Source organism: Sceloporus occidentalis, unplaced genomic scaffold, assembly GCF_023333645.1.
Source record: "Sceloporus occidentalis isolate IW3139 unplaced genomic scaffold, rSceOcc1.0.p SCAF_9, whole genome shotgun sequence".
Classification (NCBI taxonomy): Eukaryota; Metazoa; Chordata; class Lepidosauria; order Squamata; family Phrynosomatidae; genus Sceloporus; species Sceloporus occidentalis.
In genome coordinates this window covers 9,438,791-9,463,398 of record NW_028316989.1, presented here as the reverse complement: position 1 = coordinate 9,463,398, position 24,608 = coordinate 9,438,791, and the positions used below count along the sequence as shown (strand labels likewise).

Genomic DNA, 24,608 nt, shown 5'->3' with positions numbered 1-24,608 from the left:
ATGACAATTAAAGATAATGAAGGCATTATTTGACATTGCAACAACATGCGTCACGAACAGGGTTCCAGCCCCTATTTAATATGACCAATTGTTAGTTAATTTTTAATTATAAAAGATATATACATAGGTGTTTGCAAGTATTTTTTTTCTCCAAATGATGATACCATCCCTGAACAGGCCAGAAATGTAAAGAAATTTTCTCATTCATATTCTTTTCCTCTCTCCCAATGCAAAGGTTTATCAATGCCCGGAGACGTATCCTGCAACCTATGCTTGATGCAAGCAACCCAGACCCAGCTCCCAAAGCCAAGAAGATCAAATCCCAACACCGGCCGACACAGAGGTTCTGGCCTAACTCCATTGCTGCTGGAGTGCTGCAGCAACAAGGAGGCAACCCTGGTACGAACCCTGATGGTAAGAACTGGTGCATGGGTGGAACAGTCAGTTGGGTTGGCACAGTATAGATAGATCTACTGAGCTAGATACTTTAAACCACAGGTGCACAACTTCCAGAAGTGACCACTTTGCCCCTCAGCCTCCTGGAGGCAGAGGCACATTTCTGCAGCTGCACCTGCAATTTGCCTCCATATTTCCAAATTGTAGTGGAGCAGCAGTGGTGGCCAAAAAACAAATCTACAAGGCAATTTAAAGCAAGGCAAATGGGAAAATTTGACAACATACTGGAACATACAGTGGAAGAAGACTGTATGCATATCACAGGCTACATGGAGGGATGTAAATCATCAACTATTTCATCTTTGCAATGATGAATAATTATGCCAATTTTCTTCGCACTGCTGGAGAAAGTAACTATTCCTCCTCAATATTCTACCTTTATTTGAACATCTTGAAGTGTTGTGGAGGAAATTATTCTGCAGAGATAAACACATAGTAGTATTTTGTTAGGCAGTTATGATGTAATAAGCTGGGTTTATGGATTCATAACTGTTTGGTATTCATATTTATGTCCCTAAAACTCACCCTAAAATCCAGGCAGCTACACTGAGGGACCCTAAAGGATAATACATCCAGCCCCCTCCCACCAGCATGTGGCAATGTGATGAAGAGTTGTAATGGGATCCCACAGGGGTCCTTGCTCATGCTCACCATACTGTGGCCCACTGATGGGAGGGAGTTGCACATGTTATCCTTCAGTGCTCTTCTTGCCAGACTATAGAACTCCAATGCAGTCCTAGAGAGTCAGATTGAAGGTATGGCATTGTGGCTATGTATCTGATGCAGAATCTCAGCCATAGGGATTTCTATGCAGGAAATAATGTTGCCTATACAAGAAACATTTTTGGTACAGAATATTTATTTATTATTTTATTTTATTTCAAGGATTTATATCCTGCCTTTCTCCCACAATGGAATATAGAGTTTTGTGCAAGAGGAGTTTTTCCCCCCTGCAGAATAATTCCTATGCAACAGTTGAAGATATCAAATAACAGGAGAAAATTGTGCAGAGTTCTTCCCAACAGAGCTTCTTAAGTGTTGGCTGAAGATGCCTAGAGCCTGCCTTCTCCCCACTGCCCTCTTTCTCCAGTATTTCTTATACTGATATGCCATCTTTTGTCCAAGTCACTCAGGGATGTGTATATTGACCCTCTGCCCAGTTCTGTTCTCAAAACAATCGTGTTTTAGTTGTACCGCCTAGTACTGGTCAATAGAGTTCTTAGTATGCCATGACATCAGCAGTTTGCTTTTCGTCCTAGGCTCCATAAATATGGACAATCTCCAATCCCTCTCTTCCGATAACGCTACCATTGCTATGCAGCAGGCCATGATGGCAGCTCATGATGACTCACTTGATGGGACAGAAGATGAGGAGGAGGATGAAATGGAAGAAGAAGAGGAGGAAGAAGAGGAGGAGGAGGAGGAGCTGGAGGAGGACGTTGAGGAGCTCCAGACAACAAATGTCAGTGACCTTGGCTTGGAGCACAGTGACTCACTTGAGTAGAGAACTCTGGTCAATGGTGGAGCAGTTACCTCCTGAGAAGCTGTTTGACCAGCTTGCCAAAATCATTGACCTGATGAATTGTAGAGCAAGTCTGAACTTTAACATACAAGCCCCATATCCCTTTAAAGATTTAATTAATTCAGCAACAATATTCTTATCAAGTGTCCTGCTTACCTGCTCTCATTTGCAGGAATGGACATGGCAGCACATTGGGGAGCCCTTGCCAAATGTGCAAACCAGTTATTTAAGTGAAGGACACAAGTTTACAAGGCACATATTGTGGCCAGTTTTCCTCCCACCAACCCCCTTTGTTTTTGATAACAACAAAAGTGTTTTTAGAGTAAGCTGTTTTCTGTATGACTGAATGTTTTATGGATGTTCTAATGCAATGCCTTTTTGTGACATGCAATTGAGAGGCAAGTCTGTTTTCAATTCCAATGCTTTCATGAGAGATTTATAGATGCAAAAAAGAGAGGGAAAACTGATGGTTTTTACAACAAAAACTTTAAAAGACTGCAATTATTATAAATATGTAGATGTAGAAAAAACAAGAGTTTGCAAGTTTTGCAGGAAAAAAATAATAATGAACTGTGAGAGAGCTTAATGCTAGACCCAAGTTGACTCATGGCTGGTTCTGAAGAACTGGATTCCAAGTCTTCAGGATTTCATGGGTCCAGATCACAAGATATACAGAGAAAGCCCATACTTCATGGTTAATGTGACAAATACATTCTGCACTGCAACATGAACCATTCTGAGAGGGGGAACTGGAAAGTTTTAACCTTCTGAATGTAATGTCATAATAGCAACATGTCTGATTTGGTTCCCTGCTTCAGGAGTTAGCTTCAGCTAATCCAGTAAGAATACCCCTGAATAATTATGTTAATTGTTTAGAGGATTATAAACTAAGAAGGAATGACTATGGCTTTCTGCATTGGTTGAATATGAGCTGGCTCAAGTTTCCAAACGTTTGCATGGGCCCATGCTGGCTTACAGAGTATTCACAGATTTGCAAGGAAAGGAAAGATTGATTCTGCAGTTCTGTGGAATTGCTATCCAGATGGTGAAATCAATGCCCTTTCCACAATCTCATTTTCTTGGAACTCCTCACCTGTCACTTTTTCCCTCTGTTGCTCTGCTGCCCTGGAGCCTCTAAATAAAAAGGCCTCCGAAGAACAATATTCAGCTGGATGTGTTTTATACATTCAGGATAGAGATCAAATCTTCAGCAGCTTCTCCTCTCTCCCCACTGAAAACTCTTATCCCTCTGGTCTAGGTCATAGGTTACAGTCACCCAATGGAAGTTGTTTTTAAGTCAGTCCTCAGTAGACAGTGAGCCAACTGCACCCAGCAGCTCACCCCTCAGCTTGTGAGATATTTGCCAGCTTGTTGTGGTCATCTTTCTAAAAACCCAATTTTAGCTTTGTGCGGGGGAGGAATCAGCCAATCCATGCACTAAACTGCTGTGCACAAACAGCTTACCTTGTGATGACACTTTAAAGCAGCTTCCATGTGTCAAGTGTAATGTAAACACTAGCCTTAAGAATGCCTTTTTGTGTCTAAAGCTATCTTCCTCCTTCAGACTCACAAACATGACTAATGTCTCTCAAGTAGTGGCAATTTTTAATTCAAAGAAAAAATTGCTGGAATGGTAGTCATTGGCCAAAGCCCAACAAGCACACTGGCAGAGTGCAGGCCTCCACCAGCATACTTAGGCCATCTTCTGGGGGCTAGCGACTGGACCTCTTTCACCTTTTCTGGATGCACAACAGCAGCAATGAGACTTGTACGTGTCACTCCATCCCCTGGCAAATGGTGAGCTTTGGACCCAGCCATGTTTTGGTTAATTTTGTAACACTAAGGGAAGAATGAGCAGCCTCTGCTCCCACATGAGGCTGCTTCATTTTCCTTGGGTGCCTGCAAGAGAAACAGATGTCTGGGGGGATCTATCTGCACTGACAAGCCCCTCAGCTGCCATGGCACATTTGGGGCAAATGGCATTATATAAGAAGGCACAGGAATAATTCTTGTTGCAATGTCCCATTGTGGAAGGCATTCCAGAAGGAGGTAATTCCTTCTGCTATATGAGAATGTACATTCTGGTCTGTAACTGCAATCTGTTCTTTCCTTCCACTGCAGTGTCTCTCATACAGACACACACACACACACACACACACACACACACACACACTGGCATAACCAGATATCCAGTGTATGTCACCAAGAGGATTCAAGTCATTACATTCACCTTGTCTGGTGGAAATGCATTGCTCTATGCCTACGAACAGATATGTCTGCTCCCCAGCAATTTAAATGCATACAGTATTGATGGATGCATATACAAACTGCTACCTACTCTTTTCACTTCAAGTAGTCAATGTGGATTTAAAAGTCGCAAAGGCACTAGCCCCTGTACTGTCTCTACCACAGAGATAGGTAACAAACTGCACTTTCCTTTTGGAAAGAAAGGCCATACACCCATCAGAAAACGATGCTCCAGATATTTCTATGAGCATGGTGATACTAACGTTTTTAACGTGCATGAAAAATTTTTGTTTTCTGTAACTGCACAGGTATCAGAAAGTCTCATAAATGATGCATAGTCCTCTTCCGTATATACCTATGGAAGCTTTGCTTCACAACCCAAATACTGCACTTGTGCAGGCTACCAAACATCTCAGTCCTTTTGTGTCACCTTCTGCAAAGAGTTGGAAGGAGATGGGGAAGGAATGTGGGCTGATTGATCTAAATATGTTAAAATGTATCCAGTATCTATCCCATATCCTTTTATCTCTGCAATGAAAGTACAGTCCAGCAATAAAGAGGTCTGAGATCTGAGATGGCCCACAGCTCTATGCCCTTCCCCAAGACAACTGACAGACCCACTGCTATGGCCATTTACTGCTGCTGGGAGAAGTGCTGCTTGGTTGCCTCTTCTCCGGCCACTAAACAGCCATCATAGTGTCTCAAGGCCTGACAGCTGCTGGTGGCAAAGTGTTTGGGTCTATAGGCTTAAATCCAATTATAGTCTTGACTAGAATAGAGACACAGAATCAATTGGATTTTCCTGTACGTTGACTCACCATTCAGTGTGTGTACTCTAGTTGTGACTAACCAACAGGATTCTAGCCTGAATGAGCAGCTACTAAATAGTACCTTGTGCAACATCCAAAACTGGGCACATGTGCATGGAGCACCAAGATTCCAGCCTATATTTACACAGAAGTAAGCCCTGTGTATACTTACCCCGTGGTAAATGTATGCACATGTGAATTATTGTAGTTTTGATACAGTCCTGCGTAAAACTAGTTACTGTGTGTGCTAATATGACTTTCCCAGGCACACAAATATTAAAAAGAGACCAGAAATCTTCAAGGGGAGCTATTGGGGGGGGGCACCCAAAACCTCACTGTCTGCTGAATTTGACCTCATAGAGAATTGGTCCTCCGTCAGTGTCCGTGGGAGAGTCTTGAGCAAGATACAGTACCATTACCAGCCTGTGTCTTTGGTAGCATGGTTGTTACTGTCCAAATGCTTACTTTCCCCTCTGTGCTTCATTTCTTGCGGGGCAGGGTAACATAGCATGCAAAGACTACCGATTCTTCCTTTCACACACCCCCTCCCAACAACTGCAAAAATGAGGCATAGAAAGACTTCAGAAATTAGACAGAATCTCCCATCAAAACTGGGCTTTAGGCCTCCTCAAGTCCCCAGTGGTGCCAACCCTGACCACTGTGGCTTCTGGTACTGTGACATATCCTCCAACCCTCCTGATTTGACAGGGACAGCCCCAATTAATCCTCTGTCATTTCCTTTTTTTTCCAGCTGCTTTTAAAATGTCTTTGTTTTTGTTTTTCTCCTCTCCCACTTTCCCCCTTTGTCTTCAGCTTACTTCAATTGCCCCAAACTGATTCAGAGTGCAAAAGTGGTTTGTATTCAGTTACTGTATAAACTCATGTATAAGTCTAGAAATTTTAGTCAAAATTTGACCCAAAAAAATTGAGTTCACTTATCCACAGGTCAATATATATAAACCATCCTCAGTTCTGACCTTCTCTACGCTCTGCCTTGCCACCTGCTTCTGGACTTTCCTTCTGGCAAGAAAATGGTGGCCTACTGGAATTTTGTAAGTTCTTTAGCATCGTTTTCCTTTGCTTCATTCTTTACATCCCTTGTTACATATCCTTAAGTTTTATCCTCGACTTATCTACAGATCATATTACAATCCATAATTTTGCCCTTGACTTATACATGCGGTTGACATATAGTCAAGTATATACACTAATTCAGTAGAAGGGGGAGAATAGGAGGAGGTAGAATTTTGCCCTTCCCAGTAGGCTCAGGCAAAGGCAAACTGCTGCAGCATCTCCTGGCTTGTGTAGTCTTCTGCATTAATTGTTTTTGTTGTCTTGACTACACCGTGATGTTGTTTGGCTTCACATGTTCCAGTTTTCACCTCTGAAGTGTTGGAGAGTGTGCTTCACAACTACGGTTCCCTCAGTTTCCGGGAAGAAGCAGTTGTCTCACCAAGTGTTTGGAGACCCAACACTAGAAGATCTTGGTGTGCTTAGAGGTGTCAGCTGTGTGTTTTCCAAGTGGCCATCATCCCACAGAATGACCCTTTGAAGCCACTCAGGACCTGTCAAACCAGGAGGGATGAATATCTCTGGACCAAAAGGAACTCTCCCTACCATCCATCCAAGTTACTCCTCTTGTTCAGTCTTTTCCACTTCTTCCCAGTACTGCTTGAGAGAGAGCACCACTTTATATTATTAGCAATTTTGTTTTGTACATTGTGCTCAGGAAAATGTCTCCAGTGTACAAAAAAAGGAAAAACATCTGTGCTATCTAGCTAATCTGAGTTTTTCCTCCCTTTGTGATGGTGAAATTATCAAGAAAATCAATTTTTCCAGCATGAAATGGGGCAGAAATTTTTCCCGATTCAGTTTGTGTTTCTTGTCAGCAAGACCACCGGCTCCCTTTCAAATGATTCATATACCTTTCTCAGCACATCAGTCAAACAAATCCTGAACTTCCAAGACAAGGGTTTTGCCCATTTTCTTGCACGTTAAAGCTTTATTTGTTTCAAATAATTCCCTTCTTCTCACTCGCAAAGCACAGTTTTCAATTTGCTCCTTCTTTTGGCTCTTTGAGGAGTTGAGAGGTTTAATCAATCACTTTACATTAAGGGTTGAATTGATGCTAATTCCGTGGGAATGTATTGGGAATATCAGTGGGCATTAAAAAAAAAAAAAGCCCTGTTTTGAATACTGATATGGCATGAATGTAATATGTAATTTCATAGAAAATTCATTGTAATTTAGTATTAATTCATGTCCATTTATTATAAAGTGCTACCAGATGAGGTTTTCCAGCTTTATTTTATTGTGCTTATTTAACATTCTTGTTATTTAAAAAAAGATAGAATTAAAGAGAAAATCAGGTCCAATGAAGAGGTGCCAAGTTAGTCACAGTCTACCCAAAGAAGTTGGATTTCCCTTCTCAGAGGTCATTCTAGGCAATGACTATATTCAGACATGAAACCAGACATTCGACCATAAACCATGGTTTACTGGGAAAAGGTTAAGCCTGTATAGGCCTCACACAAGTAACTTTAAAAGTTACAGTTTTACTGTAATGGCAATGACATTATCTTTCATTATGGTGTTTTCACAACTTAACTTGGGCCTGTTACAGACTGCCAAAATAAAGCTGCTTCGGGTCTCTTTGGAGGTATGCTGTTTAAATCAGGGGTTGGCAACCTATGGCCCGTGGGCCGGATCCGGCCCGGTGAGGCCTTAGGACTGGCCCCAGCCCGGTCCTGCCGATTGCCGCCCCCGCCACAGCTTCCGCGCTGCTCTGGGCACCATTTTGAGTTTGGCCCCCCAGTTGTCTGAAGGACAGCAACCCGGCCCCCGGCTCAAAAAGGTTGCCTACCCCTGGTTTAAATGATGCATGCACCCTAAGAATCCAGAAGCTGCACCAAAGCTGCACTCCAGTGCTTAGGAATGGAGTGTGGCTTTGGCACAACCTCCGGACTCTTAGGACCCATGCATCATTTAAATAGCATACCTCCAAAGAGACCCGAAGCAGCTTTATTTTGGCAGTCCGTAACAGGCCTTGGTTATGCTTCCTTCATGCTTCACAAGAATAGTATTCTGATAACACTTTACCTGGCATATAGCTTGGTGTGGAACTAAAACTCTCTGGACAAGAATTCTAAATACCTCCCCAAACTACAAATGGATGAAGTCATTGCAGTCAAAGTGCTATAAGGGAATAATCCAAAAGAGGCCTTAGTTTTTGCAAAAAATAAATTCAAATAAAACAAATTCCAGTAACATATGTCTATAGCTGCTTCAGAATGTTCCCTTGCGTCTTCGTGCTGTAAAGATGCATACATTCTATCTTGAACAGAAAGGGATCTTTTGGAGGGGGAAGAGAGCTGCAAAGGCTTGGATAAGCATCTTCCTTCAAGATCTTCAGCTGGGACTAATTTAAAAACCATCTAACAACTCCACTGCCAATTTGCATCTTTACGCTTTGAAGCTGGCATGAATATGCATGAAATCTCCTCTTCAACACCACTACCGGCCTTTTCATAACGCTTCCCAGAAATACACTAATAAATACAAATGGGAGGTGTTTTGTATAACAACAGGGTGCACAGCCTTGTTTATGCTGTAATGTTAGTGGGGGAATGGGGTGGGAGGCAATGTTATCCATATAGAGAAACAGTAACCACCATTTTTCTTATCACAACAGGGAACCAAACAATACAAACCCTTTGCATGTGTACATCGCCTAGCTGCCTCATCATTGCAGAGCTCTTAATGTTTTTTATCTCCTTGTGTTGCTAATTCCTAATAGCCAAGGATTCTATTCTCCCAATAGGTACCTCTTTCTTTAAAAGTGGGAATAAATTAATTTGTGCTATTTTTCCATACTAAGAGTTATTTGGTCTGGGGAATAAAATTACCTTATCCCAACACTGTAAAGATTAAGAAAGTTACTTTTTGGAAATAACTCCCATAATCCACCAACCATTCTAGCCAGACTGTGTACCTGGGAGATGAAGCAAAGCCAACTTCCAGGTGCCTTTTACCTTTCTTTTTAGCCTCTCCAGAAGCCGGTTATATAAGATCGAGAGTGTCAGGAATGTGTTTCTTTCAATATGTTGGAAGAGCTTGTTGGGGAAATATGCACATACATTAATGTCATTGCCTAGAGATTTTGTTTGTGAGCAACCTGCCATTCCAGATTTGTTTTTGTTTTTATCTCCAAGCAGTCTCAATTGCTTGCATTTTCATTTTGAGTTTCTAATGTCTGCTGATGGCCTGAATATGAGGAAGCTGTAAATTCCTTCCCCGCTCTGTAAATTGGTACATGGAATAATTTCTGCACTGTTTCAAATATGCACTGTAAGGAGTTATTTTGGGTGAATGTCAGTCTGCAGACATGCTTCAAAATATTTGTTTATGCCATGCAAACACTGCAGCTAGACAAATGTATCATGAGCAGCCCTCATTTGTGGAGCATACACATGCCACTGTCCCTATTAGGCATTTCAGGGAGATGAGCAACATCTAATATGATGCCCTGATTGTCTCCTGGAACATGTACCCATTTATTATTGGGTAGACTAACAATCTGACAGAAAGTGTGGTGTAATGGTTTGAGTGTAGCACTTGCACTCCAAGAAACCAGGATTTGAATCCTTGTTCAGCCATTAAAACCCACAAGGTAACCTCTGGCAAGGCACACTCTCCCAGCATCAGAGGACAACAATGGCACCCCACCCCCACCCCCAAACAAGTCTTGCTAAGAAAAGCCACATGATCAGTTCATGGGTTGCCGTAAGTAAGTAATGACTTGAAGGCACATGACAACAAATCGACTCTGGACTACTTAAAATCCTACCAATGGAACCAAATCACTGATGAGGTTATCATGTTCTGAACTGTGACAGTTTAACTTGCAGCAGTTAAGTATGTGTTGTGTTGTTTGGCACCACACCAGGGCAATTGTAGCACTACGATTCCACTTTAACTGCCATGTTCTCCCCTATGGAATCCTGGGTTTTGAACTTTAGGGAAGGGATTAGTGCCTCACCAAACTACAAACCCCAGTATTCAATATGACTCCATATGGCAGTTAAAGTGCCTATAGCCCTTGGGCTATAATTGTGTAGTGTGGAAGGGCCCCAGGAAAAGCATTATATTCTTGTTTTTGCAGATCTGCTGTTGTTTGCTGTGTACCATCAAGTAATTTCTGATGTAAGGTGAAGCTAGCCTAAGATTTTCTTGGCAAGATTTGTTCAGAAGAGGTTTGCCTTTGCCTTCCTCTGAGGCTAAGAGAGTATGACTCCAGTTCCTCAAGATCATCCAGTGGTTTTCTACGACCAAGCAGGGATTTTAATACTGGTCTTACAGAGTTTAGTCCAATAAAATAAGCAATGTTCTTCCTGGGGAAGGATGATGAATCAGGTTTAACATCATGGCCATATTCTCAGTAAACCAACTAGCAGTGACATGTCATGGTTGCTGTCAAATGACTGGTTATTCAAACTATTGGGACTGGTTTTGTTTTAATCAAATATGGGGGTAAACAGAACTAACCAATCTATTAATCCCATGTTCATTACCAAGCTCACGGGACTGATTATTTTCCAATAATGAGCAACCTCATCAAGAAATGTGACAACTTTTTAATTAAATGAAAGTTTATTTCAGTATTCAAATTAGTTTCATAACTCCTTGAGGGGAAGATGGGCTGAAAATACATGATGCATGGCGACATACTGCTTCCTCTAAGATGGAGGTGGTCAAGATAAAGAGAAACAAGCAGCCCTTGCCTCCACTCATGCATTCAAATGTTTACAATGACTAGAAACCGATAGTGAAGGAAAGAGTTCTGCTCGTGTTTAATCCAGGTTAATGCTATACATCTTTAAATACACAATTCAAAAGTTTACATTATGTCATGCAATCCCTGTGATGGAATGACACACTGGCCTTGTTGTCTCCTGTTGGTTTCACGATGCTCAGAGCAGGGATCTTAGGTAGGACAGAGAACTGGAAGGAGAAGCGGGGAGGAAGCAAGACAGTTCAATACATGGATGTTTATGGTAAAGTGGAAGTTCTTTTTTTAATTGTTAAGAGCAGAACTTTAATGGAGGACAATAGTTGCTGCTTAGTAACCCTGCAAACCTTTCTTTCTTGGAATGGCTACCTTTCCACTGAACTGAAATTAGACAGCTGACTTTTTTTCCTGATATATGGGCCGGAACAGACAGGCCAAGATAAAACTGCTTCGGGTGACTTTGGAGGTATGCTGTTTAAATGATGCATGTGTCCTAAGAGTCTGGAAGCTGTGCCAAAGCCATGCTTCAGTCCTAAGGAATGGAGTGCAGCTTCTGGCCTCTTAAGATGCATGTGTCATTTAAACAGCATACCTCCAAAGTGACCCAAGGCAACTTTATTTTGGCCTGACTGTTCGGGCCCATATATTAGCCTATTGCTTTTCACATGTTTTGCACTGCAGTTCATCAAGCTCCACCTAACATGGCCAACACCAACGGACCATGGGAGATGAATTCTAAAAACATCTGGAAGGCACCATCTTGAGTAAGCTTCCTATGCATTGTTCTGCTATGGCCTTTACCAACCCATGGTGCATCTCTTGGTCTTCTTGAGAGGACGAAATGCCTAAAAGTGAAGTTCCTGTCCTGATACCAGAATCTGCCTGAATCCTTTCCTTCCACTTGTAGAGGCCAACTCAAGTGGCAGTTAAATCTTACTTTAACACTAGAAGCTGACAGGTTCCTGCACCATACTTAAGGACAATTAAGAGGTGGTTATAGTGTGTGGCACACATTGCTGTCCTTCGAGAAAGAAAACTGCCCAGGCAGCTCAGAAAGAATGGCTGCAAAAATGGGAGGATCCCAGCCTCGAACAGCCAAGGCAGTTGCCTCACTCTGAAACTGGTTGGACCATTCATGGTCTCAAGGAATTTGCTGCACAAAGTTTTTGTAGTCCATGCAACACCTGTACTAATCTGTACTTTGCTTTTCCTACTTTTTTCTTCCAGAATGTACACATCTAGACATTCTAATTTGAACAGTGAAACCACTGTGGAAACACACGGTCTCAGAGTTTGGAAAAGTTACCTTTTTGACCTATAGATCCCAGAATCTCACAGTCAGCATGGTGATCCTAACTATTCTGAAATCTATTCTAGATTCTGGTAATCCAAAAAGTAACTTTTCCAAACTCTTCATTATCTGATATGATTTTTAGTCAGAGTCCTTAAGCTGAACTCGGGGTAAAACTATTCTTCATATTTGGAGCAGAAGCCACTGAACATGCTACAAGTCAGTTGGAGACGGGTGAAACCATTAGTCCTTTCTATGAAAAGCAGATTCAGTAGTTAGAAAATAAATGGAAAAAATGACAGAATCAAGAGAAGTGATAATTACAGATTTGCTTGAATGACTGTATCTGTAGCAAATAACATAAATAGGTTACATGACTACAAATAACATAAAAAAGGTGACATGATAACTATCTTTACATATCTGAGGGATGTCGTGTGGAAGGTGGAGCGAGCTTGTTTTCTGCTGCTCCAGGGACTAGAGCAAGAACCAATGGTTTCAAACGCTAGAAAAGAGATTCCACTTAAGTATTAGGAAGAGCATATTGATATGAGGAGCTGTTCAAGAGTAGAATAGACTGTCTTGGAGGATAACAGACTATCCATCTTTGGATATCTTTAAACAGAGGTTGGATATACTGTACATCTTTCAGGAGGGCTTTGGACTAGTTGGCCCTTGCTGTCCCTTTCAACTCTAAAATTCTCTAATTCTGTGATTCTACAAATAACTGACAACTTGCCAGGAAGCTAATGTTTGATTTGTTGGTGCATATGCCTATCAAATGAGTTGAAGTAACTAAAAAAAACACCTCAATGCATTGTAATGTGTATGTTTGTTTGCACACAAACCCACAGCAGGCCTGGAAGTGGTACAGGTTATTGCCCATTGCTTCTCAAGATATCTGATGTTGGTGATGGACAATCTCCCCCTCCCCACCCCTAGTATGCCAGGTACCAATATTGGATTTGCACCTATTGACTACAATTGTTTCTTTCTCTTATGGATGTTCTCCATGGACCAATAATGAATGGCTCACACACCAGCACCAGGGACCACCACTCTGAGTAGCAGAGAGATGTTGTACAATTACAGCATCTTTGGAGACTATTTTTTCACACAGCAACACAAACATAGACACATAGCCTTCCAATTTAAAACTCAGGGTCTGAAGCTGATGCTGCTGTATAGACAACATCCTAGGTTCCTAATCTTTATGGAAGGGTATTTGCTCAATGCGACTTGCATGCAGAAGGTCCCAGGTTCAATCCCTGGCATCTCCAGTTAAACAGATTAGGTAGCTGGTGATGGGAAAGACCTTTGCCCATGACCCGAAGATCTCCTGCCAGGCAGAATGCCGGGCTGTATGGACCAATGGTCTCACTCAACAGAAGACAGCTTCTCTTGTTCCTATTGATAGTTACCTTTTAATATGTAGTCAGTTAGCAAAGTAGGGACCTTTTCGTTGTCTTCCTTCATTGCAAAAAGAACTGAGAAAAGAAGTTGAAAGAAATTAATTAGTCTGCCATTCTGCATGACCATCTTGTCCACTATCAATTTGACCATGCACTGAGATCATCAGTTGAGGTTCTGCTACAGGGCCTTACCTTCTGAGGTGACCTGGGTGGCTCTCATGAGAGGAGACTAACCCCCTATACATGGCTGCTTACCAGCTTCTTAGACATCTTTTATGATGGAATCTTGCGCTGCTGCTTCAATCAAGTTAGTAAAAATCAGCAGTATGAAAGCACCAAAGAATGGCCCCTTTCTCTCTTCCTTTCCAGAAAGGAAGGGCTTTTTTGGTTCTGGCATACTGGGATACCAGAGAGAGGCACTACAGTTGCTGGTGGATTTGGCAACAACTCCAGAGTTGGAAAGACCCTCAGATGTCTCCAAATTTCAGCAGTTGTGCTGCTTGCGGCAGGAGGACTGACTAGAGACTACACCAGAAATTGGTTAGAAAGAGTCCAATGTGTCTGTAGTCTGTGCACAGTTGCATGGGCTACGGAAACAAGCAATTGGCTAAGAAGAGTTCAGTGTCGCTGCTATTAATACAGAAGAATGTACGCTTGCCAGATTCTCTATATTGAAGACGGAGGGGCACAGTGAAACATTGAAACCTGGCAGTCCTCTTTGTAGTTTTCTACATACTGTAGTTAACCTCAGTCCTGTCTAAATGGTGATTTTATCATAACATGGACCAGTCCTTAACAACAAAAGACCAGCTTTATGAAAAATCTATTTAAAATTAGGGATACTTGAAGAATTGCCTGGAATTCATTCAAATAAGACTCTTCTCCACTTGGACTCACATGAGGATCTAATAACATGCAAAGCTGTCCAATAGATTTCACTGTTTCCCTGCTGTTATGACAGTGAATGTGTCAATATACACATTTAAATAGGTATTTTGAAAGACAGTGTGCATTTCACCACATATTTAAACATGGTGACAGTTTGGAAAAATTGAGAAAATGTTTTGATACTCCTCCTTGAAAAATATGGAAATGCATCAGACCTCAGAGTAAAACCATATACAAGTATCATAGACTAGAAATAGATGAGCTTATCCTTACCCAGAATGTGGGAAAGTAAAACATCTAAGGCTGCATCTGCACTGCAGGAATAATCTGGTTTGACATTACTTTAACTGCCATGGCTCAATGCTATGGAATTCTGGAAATTCTGGTGCCGCGACAAACTACACTTCCCAGAATTCCATAGCATTGAGTCACAGCAGTTAACGTGGTGTCAAACCAGATTATTTCTACAGTGCAAATGCAACCAAAATCAGATGTTAAGTCACATGACTTCATGCTCCGTTGGTAACAAGATGGATACCAATGATTCAAGGGGTTTAGTGTTTTGAAGCACTGGTTGGTCTTTGAATCTTATTCAAGGGGATTTCTTCCAGCTCAGTAACTGATCTCATCTCAATATCTGTTCTGTTTGCATCACAGTCGGATGCAGCTTTGCGCACCAGTTAATTAGGCCAAAAACCGAACCCAGATTTATCCCTGGTAACCTCTTTGCTGAGTCTTTGCCTCTGGACGCAAATTGTCACTTGCATAAAACTCGCTCTGTGCACAAAAACAGCTATTCATGGCCTTTCGCTCTTTTTCAAGAGAACTAAGACGGTGTTTGTTCCAGTCAGTTCAAAACACGGTTGCCATGGAGACTCAAAGGGAGACGGATGATTCTCCCAGAATGCACAAAGGCCTGTCACAACATCTCAACCTTTCCATTTCGGTTCCACAAATTGTTCAGTCAGAGAGTTGGAGGCAAAAATCTTCTAGATGACAAAAGTGGATGTTTATGAGACAGCGTTTCAGGCGATGAAGCATTTTAGAACACGCTGGGGGCTTTTTCAAGGCAGAAATTTGAATGTCAGGAGTTAGGTTTCATTCTTTGTCCCAGTACAAATGGTGCTGTTCACCCTGAGAGGAAATTTCCCATTGCAAGTGCCAGGAACTGCATGAAATACATGGCAGCGAGCAGAAATGGGAAACGCATGCCCCTCCAAACATTGCTATATCTCCTGTCATCCGTCACCATTTAGCCATTCTGGCTAAGGCTGATGGGAATTGCAATCCAAGAACTTCTGGAGGGCTGCACATTGCCAAACCCTTAGGAAAAGGTTTCAGATTTTGCAAGCATAGGTCACTTAACAAAGCCTCTGACAAAGAGACTCCTTTTACAGAGCCTGGCCCCCCTTTTTTGTCTAGCTGAAAGGATTTTGTTTTGTTTTGGGGTTGTTGTTTTCTTTGCATCATTGACATTGCTGGGGAAAGACAGATATTCAGTATTGGATTGCAGCAGCATGACTGCAGCAAACAATGCTTGAGCGGGGAAAGAAGGGGATTCGACTCTAGACAATCCTATTGCTGCTGTGTGTGCTTTCCCACAACAGGCAAGATACACAATATCATTTTCTGAGCATGTGTGAAAAGCAACACAGAAAGAAAAGGGGAAAGCAGATAAAGCCTGATAAACTACCCTGGCATGCTGGGGGGAAATATATAGGTTTTGCCACCAAAATAGAAATCACAGGGAAAGTGGAAGCTGTTGAAAAAGAAAATCACTTCAGGATGCATTTTGGAATAAGCTTTCAAGTGGTCTCTAGAAGATTCCTTTTTTGTTGTTCTTGTTGTTTACTTATGCAAGGTTTACCTAATCCTGCTGTTTCATTTCACATGTGCATAACGTTAATAAAACGTTTGCTGAAACATGCCATGGTCCTCTCTTTTTCATGGTGTAGGAACCTATCCCTGTTATTTAGATGTTATTTCTACCTCTGGTACCAATGGTTCTGTAATGAATGCCCAGGAACACATCTACTTTATTAACTGACGGAATGATTGTATATTAATAGTACAAGGAATTCAAGGACATTGAGGGATATTTTTCTCTTTCTCTTCCCTTATTTTTTAAAAACCTGAGTTGTAGCAAGGACTATGTTTTAGGAAAGATTTATTTAAAAGCATTCTGATGCTAATCCTTCTCTTTTTTCTTCAAAAGCCACTTTTCAGAAAATGTGTTCCTTCCCTGCTTCAGTCCAGCTTATTAAAATTCCCCTTGGTGCCAACTACTTTAAAGCCTAGCTGTGGCACAGGGCATTTTGAAGAGGACGGATGAGGCATGGTGGAGGCAGGAAAGCCAGGTTGGGAGTGACATCAAATCTTAAAGCTAGATATGGAATAGAATTGATATTTACATGAATCAAGCTTTCATTATGGACCTTCATATCTGGTTTTAGGACTATGCATCAGAATTGGGCACCTAAATACCCTGACGCCAGATCCTAACAGATCTTGTAAGCCAAGCAGGGCTGGCCCTGGTTACTACTTGGATAAGAGACTGCTATTGAATACCAAATGTTGCAGGCTATATTTCAGAGGAAGGAACTGGCAAAACCAGATCTGAGTATTTCTTGTCTAAGAAAAACACAATGAAATTCATACAGTTAACATACGTTGACAGGTGATATGAAGGCGTGTGTACACACACACACACACACACACACATCAGAATTGAATCTGCCTTTGTTTTATCATTGTTACCTAGCTGCATATAGTCTTCCAAATGTCACACACTGTCAGCATAGTCGTCATTTGTTTCTTGATGGACTTAGTTGTTATGTTTTGTTATACTGTTATAAACTTTATATTGTGTTCTAAAAGAAGTTTATAACTGAAGTTATAAACTTCTGTAGTTTTGTATCCCCTATTTCTCACATTATTATTATTATTATTATTATTATTATTATTATTATTATTTCTCACATTATCTGTCCTATTACCACTCTTTTGATGATCCATCTGGAGTCTTTTACCCCTGGTTTTCTGAGAGTATAGAACCTTCCAAATCTGAGACATAACCCTACCTTACCCTCATGTGCTCACCTGGACAATTTGGCCATCAGACAGAAAAAGACTCCAGAACCCTTTTTAAACTATAAACATCAAAATGAACAACTACATACACCTGCTTATTTCCTGCAGTAATAATGACTCCTCAGAAAAATAATATACCATATATAATTTTATCACATTGCAGGTTTGCTCTATAACATCTCTGCCATATGTTGATGAAGATAGTTTATCATTTCAAAGTATAGCAAAGTGCTCTTATCTTTTGGGGAGGGGGGAAATGACAGAGATTGTCCTCTTCCTTTTAAGGCACATTTTTAGACAGGCATATTGAGGATGTTTTAGATGCAGAAATAAACTGCCATATGTTTGGTTTATTTATCTATTTAATTTATAAAGTGTACATCCAACATTTCTTCTATAAAGACAAAAGAAAGGAATGCATTTTTTCCCTTATATATATTATATATAAACGTAATTCTTGGCAATGACAAAGTGTCATATGAAATAACTGTAACAATAGTTTCAATCTTTGAACTTTGTACCTGGGAGTAAGCTCAACTCAATTCAGTGGGGCACACTTTCCAGTAGACACTTATAGAATTATCCTGCATTTGGAAAGTTACTTTGTTGGAGTATCATCCAAAACAGGAACTCTTCCGATGCATTTTAGAAACACTGGATTGCAACACACACAACATGTAAAGACTATGCACTTACTATTTGTAAGCATTTGTAAGTCTTCAACTGAAGGAGGTATTCCTTTCTTCTCATACGGAATAACTGTGTTCAAATACTGCAAAGGAACATCATCACCAGTTATTAATCCATACCATTTAAAAGCAACCACTACAAAAACTTTTGTCCCCCAAAAGGAAGTCTGAAAATAGTTCAAATAATCAACTTTTGGTCTCTTTCAGTGGCATCCTGTTATTTCATTGTAAGCTGACTTATGAGCATGCAAAGTTGAGGTGTGCCATATTCAGCAATTTGTATTAATGAGAGGGGAGCAAAGATGTTGCTGTACCACCAGAGCCATTGCACAATCAGAGCCAGCAGTGTGGCCCTTGTGCAACACGTCCCATTGCACAATGTGTTCCAATGCACATGTTCAGATGCACAATGTATCCTGATGCATTTGTCTCATTGCACAATGGCGTCCATGGCACAACTGGACATCTTGCTTCATGCCCCATTGTGCATCCTCTTAACCTACTTGCATGGTTGTGCATTGTGTCAATGATGTAGCTCCATCATCATAAAGTGATGGAAGATAGCTTCTGCTACAGAATCATGCCTTTGGATTTTGGGTTGCTGTTGTTTTTTACATGCTGGTGTCAACATATGTTCTCATCCTCTGACATATATTTATGGGTATATGTTAATCAGAATGGCATATGCTAACCCAGGCAAGAATTAAACAACAGAAGGGATACACAGGGTTCCCAACATCTTTCCTATTTACCAGTCTTCCCACAAAACGCTCCTGCATCCTGTATTCATATTAATCAGGACGCATAATTAGCAAAAAGTTATTTAATGATAAAAGCAGGGTCTGAAACCAATTACTTAGTGAGAAGTGGTGCTGTTCAAGATTCGCGGTGCACCATTTCATATCCATACTTTGTTTCCTAGTTTTACATCTCCTCCTCTCAACAGACAGTCTATCAGAAAAAGTTATGGCCACAAGCATGTTCTCTTCTTGTTCGTGTTTTGGAAGGTCTCCTCAGTAGAGTAGCGGGAGGCTTGGATTTACCCTGACTCTGCAAATATCTAAGGCTTGGAAGAGTTACATTTTGAACTACCACTCCCAGAATTCCCCAGTACAGCTGGTGGTTTCTGAGAATCATATTCCAAAAAGCTAGAACCATATGAAGTCCCATGTTTTGAGAGTACATACTATTTTGTCTACATTAACAAAGATACTTCCAGCCCCAAACATCTGAAGAAAAAGGCAATAATAATGTACAATTCTGCAGATAAACACATCCCAGTAATAAGTACATATTCACCTGCTTATCTGTTGCTGAGTTCCCAAATGTCTGCCGGATACCAGTCTGTAGAATATTTGAGATCCCTTCCATACTGAACCGCTACATGGAAATGGAAACAGAACACCTTAGAGTTTGTCCTCAAATTGCTGGATACTGAGTAGATAATGGTCAAATCTTGTAAATTGGGGAGGCCAATTAAAGAGTTTTGGACTTCAGAAAATCCAGCCAACATGGCAGTGGTCAAAGATTATGGGAATTGTAATGCAGAACGTCTAGCAGGTCAAAGTTGCCTGTTCATGCAGTAAATGAATCTCTTGTTTTCATAAGACTACATGGAGGGTTACTTTATACTTATCACTTTGTGTCGGTTACAGCACAACCTTATTCATCCACACAGGAGTAGATCTTACAAATCTTAGTGGGTCTTACCCTCAGGTAAGTGGTAAAGGGTTACAGCCCTTAAACTACTACAAGTGCTGAATAAATATAGTAGTCATAACTGGAGTGCAGAAACTGCAATAATTTTTCAAAATAATAATATGGCGTTATCCATATATCTAAGATTGTTGATGTTCCTTCCTCCTTAGATTGTTGATGTTCCTATCTTCACTCCTCTTTCTTTTAAGTCTAAGCCTATTCTTCATATGATGTTTTCTGCATACAAGTGAAACAAGTAGGGTGATCAAATACAGCCTTGCTTGAGACCCTTACCAATTGGGAACCATTCTGGTCCTCCATATTTTGTTCTAACAGTGGCCTCTTCTCCTGAGTATAGGTTTCTAATCAGAAATATCAAATGTAGGGAGACCCCCATGTCTTTGAGAGCATTCAGTTGCTTTACATGATCGGTGCAGTAAAAGGCTGCTCTAGTCTATAAAGCACATGCTGATTTTCCTTGGTGCACTCCATTACCTATTGTATGTTCGCAGTGTGGTCTCTAGTGCCATTACCTTTCCTGAACCCCACTTGCACCTCTGCGATTTCTATCTCCATATATGATTGGTGTCTGTGTTGCAGAATTTTAAGCATAATTTTGCTTGCGTGGAAAATTAATGTCATGGCCTATAGTTGCTGCAGTCGTTTGTGTTCTAGAAAGCCCAAAAACTAAACACACTCTTTTATGGCATTCTGACTGGCCCTAATAAGATATTTCCCTACTGTGGATTTTGGAATGATCGATTGATTGGTTTTCTCAGGCACAAGCATAACATTTGGCTACCTTTGTGGAGGAGTTCTTTGTTTTTCATATACAGGTAAGAATTTGTCTTAGGGTAATTATGTAAAAATTATGTTGTTCTGGAGGCAGTGCCAACACCATGTTGTGTGTGAACTTTGTAAATAGATGGCAATCATACAACGGCTGGCAGTGATTCATTTTGGGATTTTGCATGGCATTCATTCATACCTGCCTACAGTCTCTCTGTTACTTTTGCAGCACAAACACAATACAAAATTGTCATAATAGAGCCACCCACTTATTCCAACCATGAAGGAGGGAGGGAGGGAGGGAAAGAGAAGAATTCTTAGGTTTTTGTATCAGAATCAAGCCCAATTCTCTACCTATTGATAGAAAACATCTTCTGCAATGTTTCCCCCACCTTGAGAGGCATTTGGGTTGCCCTTTCTATTCGGCTGCTCTGTAGACTCAGCCCTTTCTCTTTCCGCCTCCTTTTCATCAGCTCTCTGTGCTCTTTCTGCTTGTTCTGGACTTCGATCAACACTGTGATGAAGGAGTTCTTCACCTCCTTCTCAAATTCCAGCTCATCCCGCCGAGCCAGCTGCTGCACCAGCTCTTCTGAGTAGTCCCGGATAGCACCCTCTACTCGATCCAGTAGCTCTGAAAGCTCGGAGGTGGACATGTGCCCCAAGCCTTTGGAGAATGGGAAGAGACAGACACAGATGTTAGCCTCTCAGTTTGATTGTATGGATAAAAGAGAGTGGATGGATTTAGCAAGACAGGGCTGACCCAAGACACTTTGCCTCCTGAAACACATAGGCCAATAGCACCCACGCTCAGTGCCCATCGAAGTGAATGGGCAGAGTACTCAACATTGTCTTATTTGGGCACATGAGGAATAAATTCCCATAAGCACCTCTCCCCACCACCAAGCATTGAAAATGCATGGTGACAGCAAATGAAACACCTGAAGGTTTGTTGCCTTTTCATGGAAACTCAACTCTGAGGAAGCTGCCTTGTCTTGATGAAGGTACAGCCAGCCCTGTATTGATTGAAAACTATGCAAAGCAGTATGGAAGCTTACAAAGCATTAGATATATGCTACATATTAAAAAATACTAAGCGTTATTTTTGTTAGGGGTGTTGCTTAGAGACATCTTAGCTGACTATTTCAATTTTAGTACAATTGATTGAATGCGCAAACAGTTGCAGGTGAGGAGGGGAGGAAAAATAAAAAGTGTGCGCATGCCACAGCATGAATGATCCTAAAAGAAGCATTCCCTTTTTATTCCCAGACAGGAAATAATACCTCTCCCAAGATGACACATATTGAAAAATAGTTGTATTTTTTTTAAAACCCATTTAAAACCAATTTATTGGCTCCCCAATAAATCATTCAATCAAAATTAATCAGTCTAATTAAAACATTAAACACTACAGGCAAACATATTTTGTCTTTATAGAAATGTGGGGTTTTTTTGGCACCAAATCAAGGCTTCAGTAGTAGGGCTGAAACTAAAAAAAATATATTAAATTGATCTAAAAATTGCATAAGCAATATTTATAAAGCGAGAGCAGCTTTTCTTTATTTTTAGGGGTTGTGTATGTCTATTGAAGCCAATGTTATTGCAGCAGAGGCATTCCCCATCTGATGGGAAAGGGAGGGGTGTCTCTTTTAAGACATTTCTTGCCATCTGGAGGTTTTAGAAGTCCTTGCATAAAAATAATATAATCTTTGGTTTTTTATTCTGCAGTGCAACTAACCAAATACTTCTTTTTAGTCTATTAGAGGCTTTTAAAATAGATTAATTAAACCAATTAATCTATTAAAGTTGTAACCCTATTTAGAAGTGAGGCATTTTGGTTTTATTCTGATTGGAGTAATGGTGAGTTTGACATGACTGGGAAAAGGACAGTAACCATGTCCAGCCAACTCCATGCCCTTCCCTTTGTGCCCCTGCCCCATTTCCTGATTCCTCCACCCATTAATTTTCATAGCATGCCATGGTCGGTGGCATGCTTGGTTCACATTGGACTGTCTTTGAAGTTTCTCATCCTTCAATTTTTTTCCAAAGATCTTTAGACTTTTTGTACATCAGCCAGAGCATCTAGAGATTTCTGGATGCTTATAACCCCCTTTCTGCCCCGAGTAATTTTTCCAAGTTCTGATTCCAAGAATGCATTCCTGGTGATTTCATCTGCTTTGAACAGCAAAAGCATACAGAGAAGAGAGTTTGATGGTTTTTCTGTTGCAGCAGATCTGCTTCAATCAAGGCTGAATATGAAATCACTTCATGTATGTTCTTTTTAGCATGCATGCATGCACTGTGTGTTTGTGCCTTCAAATGTCCCTGCCAATTTATGGCAACACCATGGATTTCATAGGGTTTTCTTAGACAAGGAATATTCAGAGGTGGTTTTGCCAGCTCCTTCTCTGAAATATACCCTACAGCACCTGGTATTTGTTGTCGGTCTTCTGTCCAAGTACTAACAAAGGCTGACCCTGCTTAGCTTCCCAGATCATTTTGGATCTGGTGCCTTTAGGGTATTTAGGCTGTCTTGCACCAGACATGCACTTAAACTATTCACATACAGGGACCAGCAAGAGTGTGTTTTGAAAAGTATGGATGCTGCCATAAAAGATTTGTGCATGTCCCAGGAATCAAATGGTTAAGTTGGCAGGTCCCCATGCCTTTGTTTCCATCAGGATCCAGATGGGGCAAATGTTGCAGAAAGTTTCATGTATGTCATTACTTCCCTCAACTTAGAAACTATGCTTCTATTAATGCAGGCTAAAATAGCATTTGCCTTTCTTGTTGCAACATCACATTACCAGCTCATGTTCAATTTATGATCAAAAATAATCCCAGAGTTATTTTCCCATGTAGTACTGTTGAACCATGTATCATAACACCATAATTGTTTAGTGAGAAAAGGCCCTCTGTCTGGAGGCAGAGGCAGCATCTTCAGCAACTATCAGTGATCACCTGGCACAATATGTCCCAGCCTGTTTTGTAACTTTTGCCAGTCTGGATCCGTCCTCCTTTAGTCATTGAAACAGTCCTGGATGAGCATCTGGCTCATAGTTCACAATAAAAGACATTTTGCACCAGCATAGCATTTCACACTTAGGACTAAATGTCCTGTGACTGTGCTCAAAGCAATGACATGTGGTTTCATTGACTTGTGTTTTTCACCTGGGCAGGCTATGTTTGTTAATTTTAGGAACAGTAACTCACCCCAGGCTCTAGGGATGGGGTAGCCTATAAATAAATAAAGCGTTGTTAAAGTACAGCATAAACCAGACTTTTGAGTTCACACTAATATCCATCATCATTTCTGTACATGTTTGAGATTCTGCAATGCAACTGCCTTAAGAACATTTCACAAGATTTCAGAGCATAATAACAGAGTCACAGTCTACTCAGTGAGCAATATCAGGGGAGGACAACTGTGTTCTTCCAGCTCTTGGACAGCAGTTCCCAGCATCCCTCTTGTTGGCTAGGCTTGCCAAATGTTATGGTTCAGCAACATCTGGAAGGAGACAGTTGTCCATCCCATCATGGATTACTGAGTGGCAGCTGATCAAAGTTAAAGCAAGATGAAATGCCAGAGATCCAGAGTCATGTCTCTCACAGTTCATTTCAAACTGTGTGGAGGAGAGTACCAATGGTGGAGATTTTCTCCCTTTCTTACACAGCATTTCCTGAGTCAAACTGGTCTCTCTGTTGTTAATCTCCTTGTATGAGAAAGTGGGAGCAGACAATAGGGATGGAAATAATATTTTTTAAAATATTCAGAAAATTGTTGAAAAGCATGTTTTTTTAAGCATTAGCAAACCCTGATGAGGAAAAATTTGGATTGATGAGAATCAATTTGAGACTTACATGACACAAAATTGCACTTTTCCCATAGAAACCACCACATTTCCTATGCAGAAAATTCTGTTGCTGTTTTT

At 40.9% G+C, this 24,608-nt stretch overlaps 2 protein-coding genes across 13 annotated transcripts in view; one reads left to right on the top strand and one right to left on the bottom strand.

The window, feature by feature from the left end:
* LOC149306854 (homeobox protein PKNOX2) overlaps positions 1-5,966 on the top strand; it is a 262,919-nt gene extending 256,953 nt beyond the window's left edge. For all 9 annotated transcript variants that reach the window (XM_089537725.1, XM_089537722.1, XM_089537717.1 and 6 more), the window contains 2 exons: positions 236-414; positions 1,716-5,966. In XM_089537725.1, coding sequence (XP_089393851.1) covers positions 236-414; positions 1,716-1,960 — 424 coding nt within the window. In that variant the 3' untranslated portion in view covers positions 1,961-5,966. The remainder of the gene's footprint in view (positions 1-235; positions 415-1,715) is intronic.
* Positions 5,967-10,664: 4,698 nt separating this feature from the next.
* FEZ1 (fasciculation and elongation protein zeta 1) overlaps positions 10,665-24,608 on the bottom strand; it is a 41,276-nt gene continuing 27,332 nt past the window's right edge. For 2 of the 4 annotated variants that reach the window (XM_089537480.1, XM_089537482.1), the window contains 6 exons: positions 23,890-23,913; positions 21,072-21,343; positions 19,492-19,572; positions 18,200-18,275; positions 13,535-13,600; positions 10,665-11,034 (listed from right to left, as the gene is read on the bottom strand). In XM_089537480.1, coding sequence (XP_089393606.1) covers positions 11,018-11,034; positions 13,535-13,600; positions 18,200-18,275; positions 19,492-19,572; positions 21,072-21,343; positions 23,890-23,913 — 536 coding nt within the window. In that variant the 3' untranslated portion in view covers positions 10,665-11,017. Of the gene's footprint in view, positions 11,035-13,534; positions 13,601-18,199; positions 18,276-19,491; positions 19,573-21,071; positions 21,344-23,889; positions 23,914-24,608 lie in introns of those variants that run through there. The other 2 variants (XM_089537481.1, XM_089537483.1) reach the window with 2 other exon arrangements.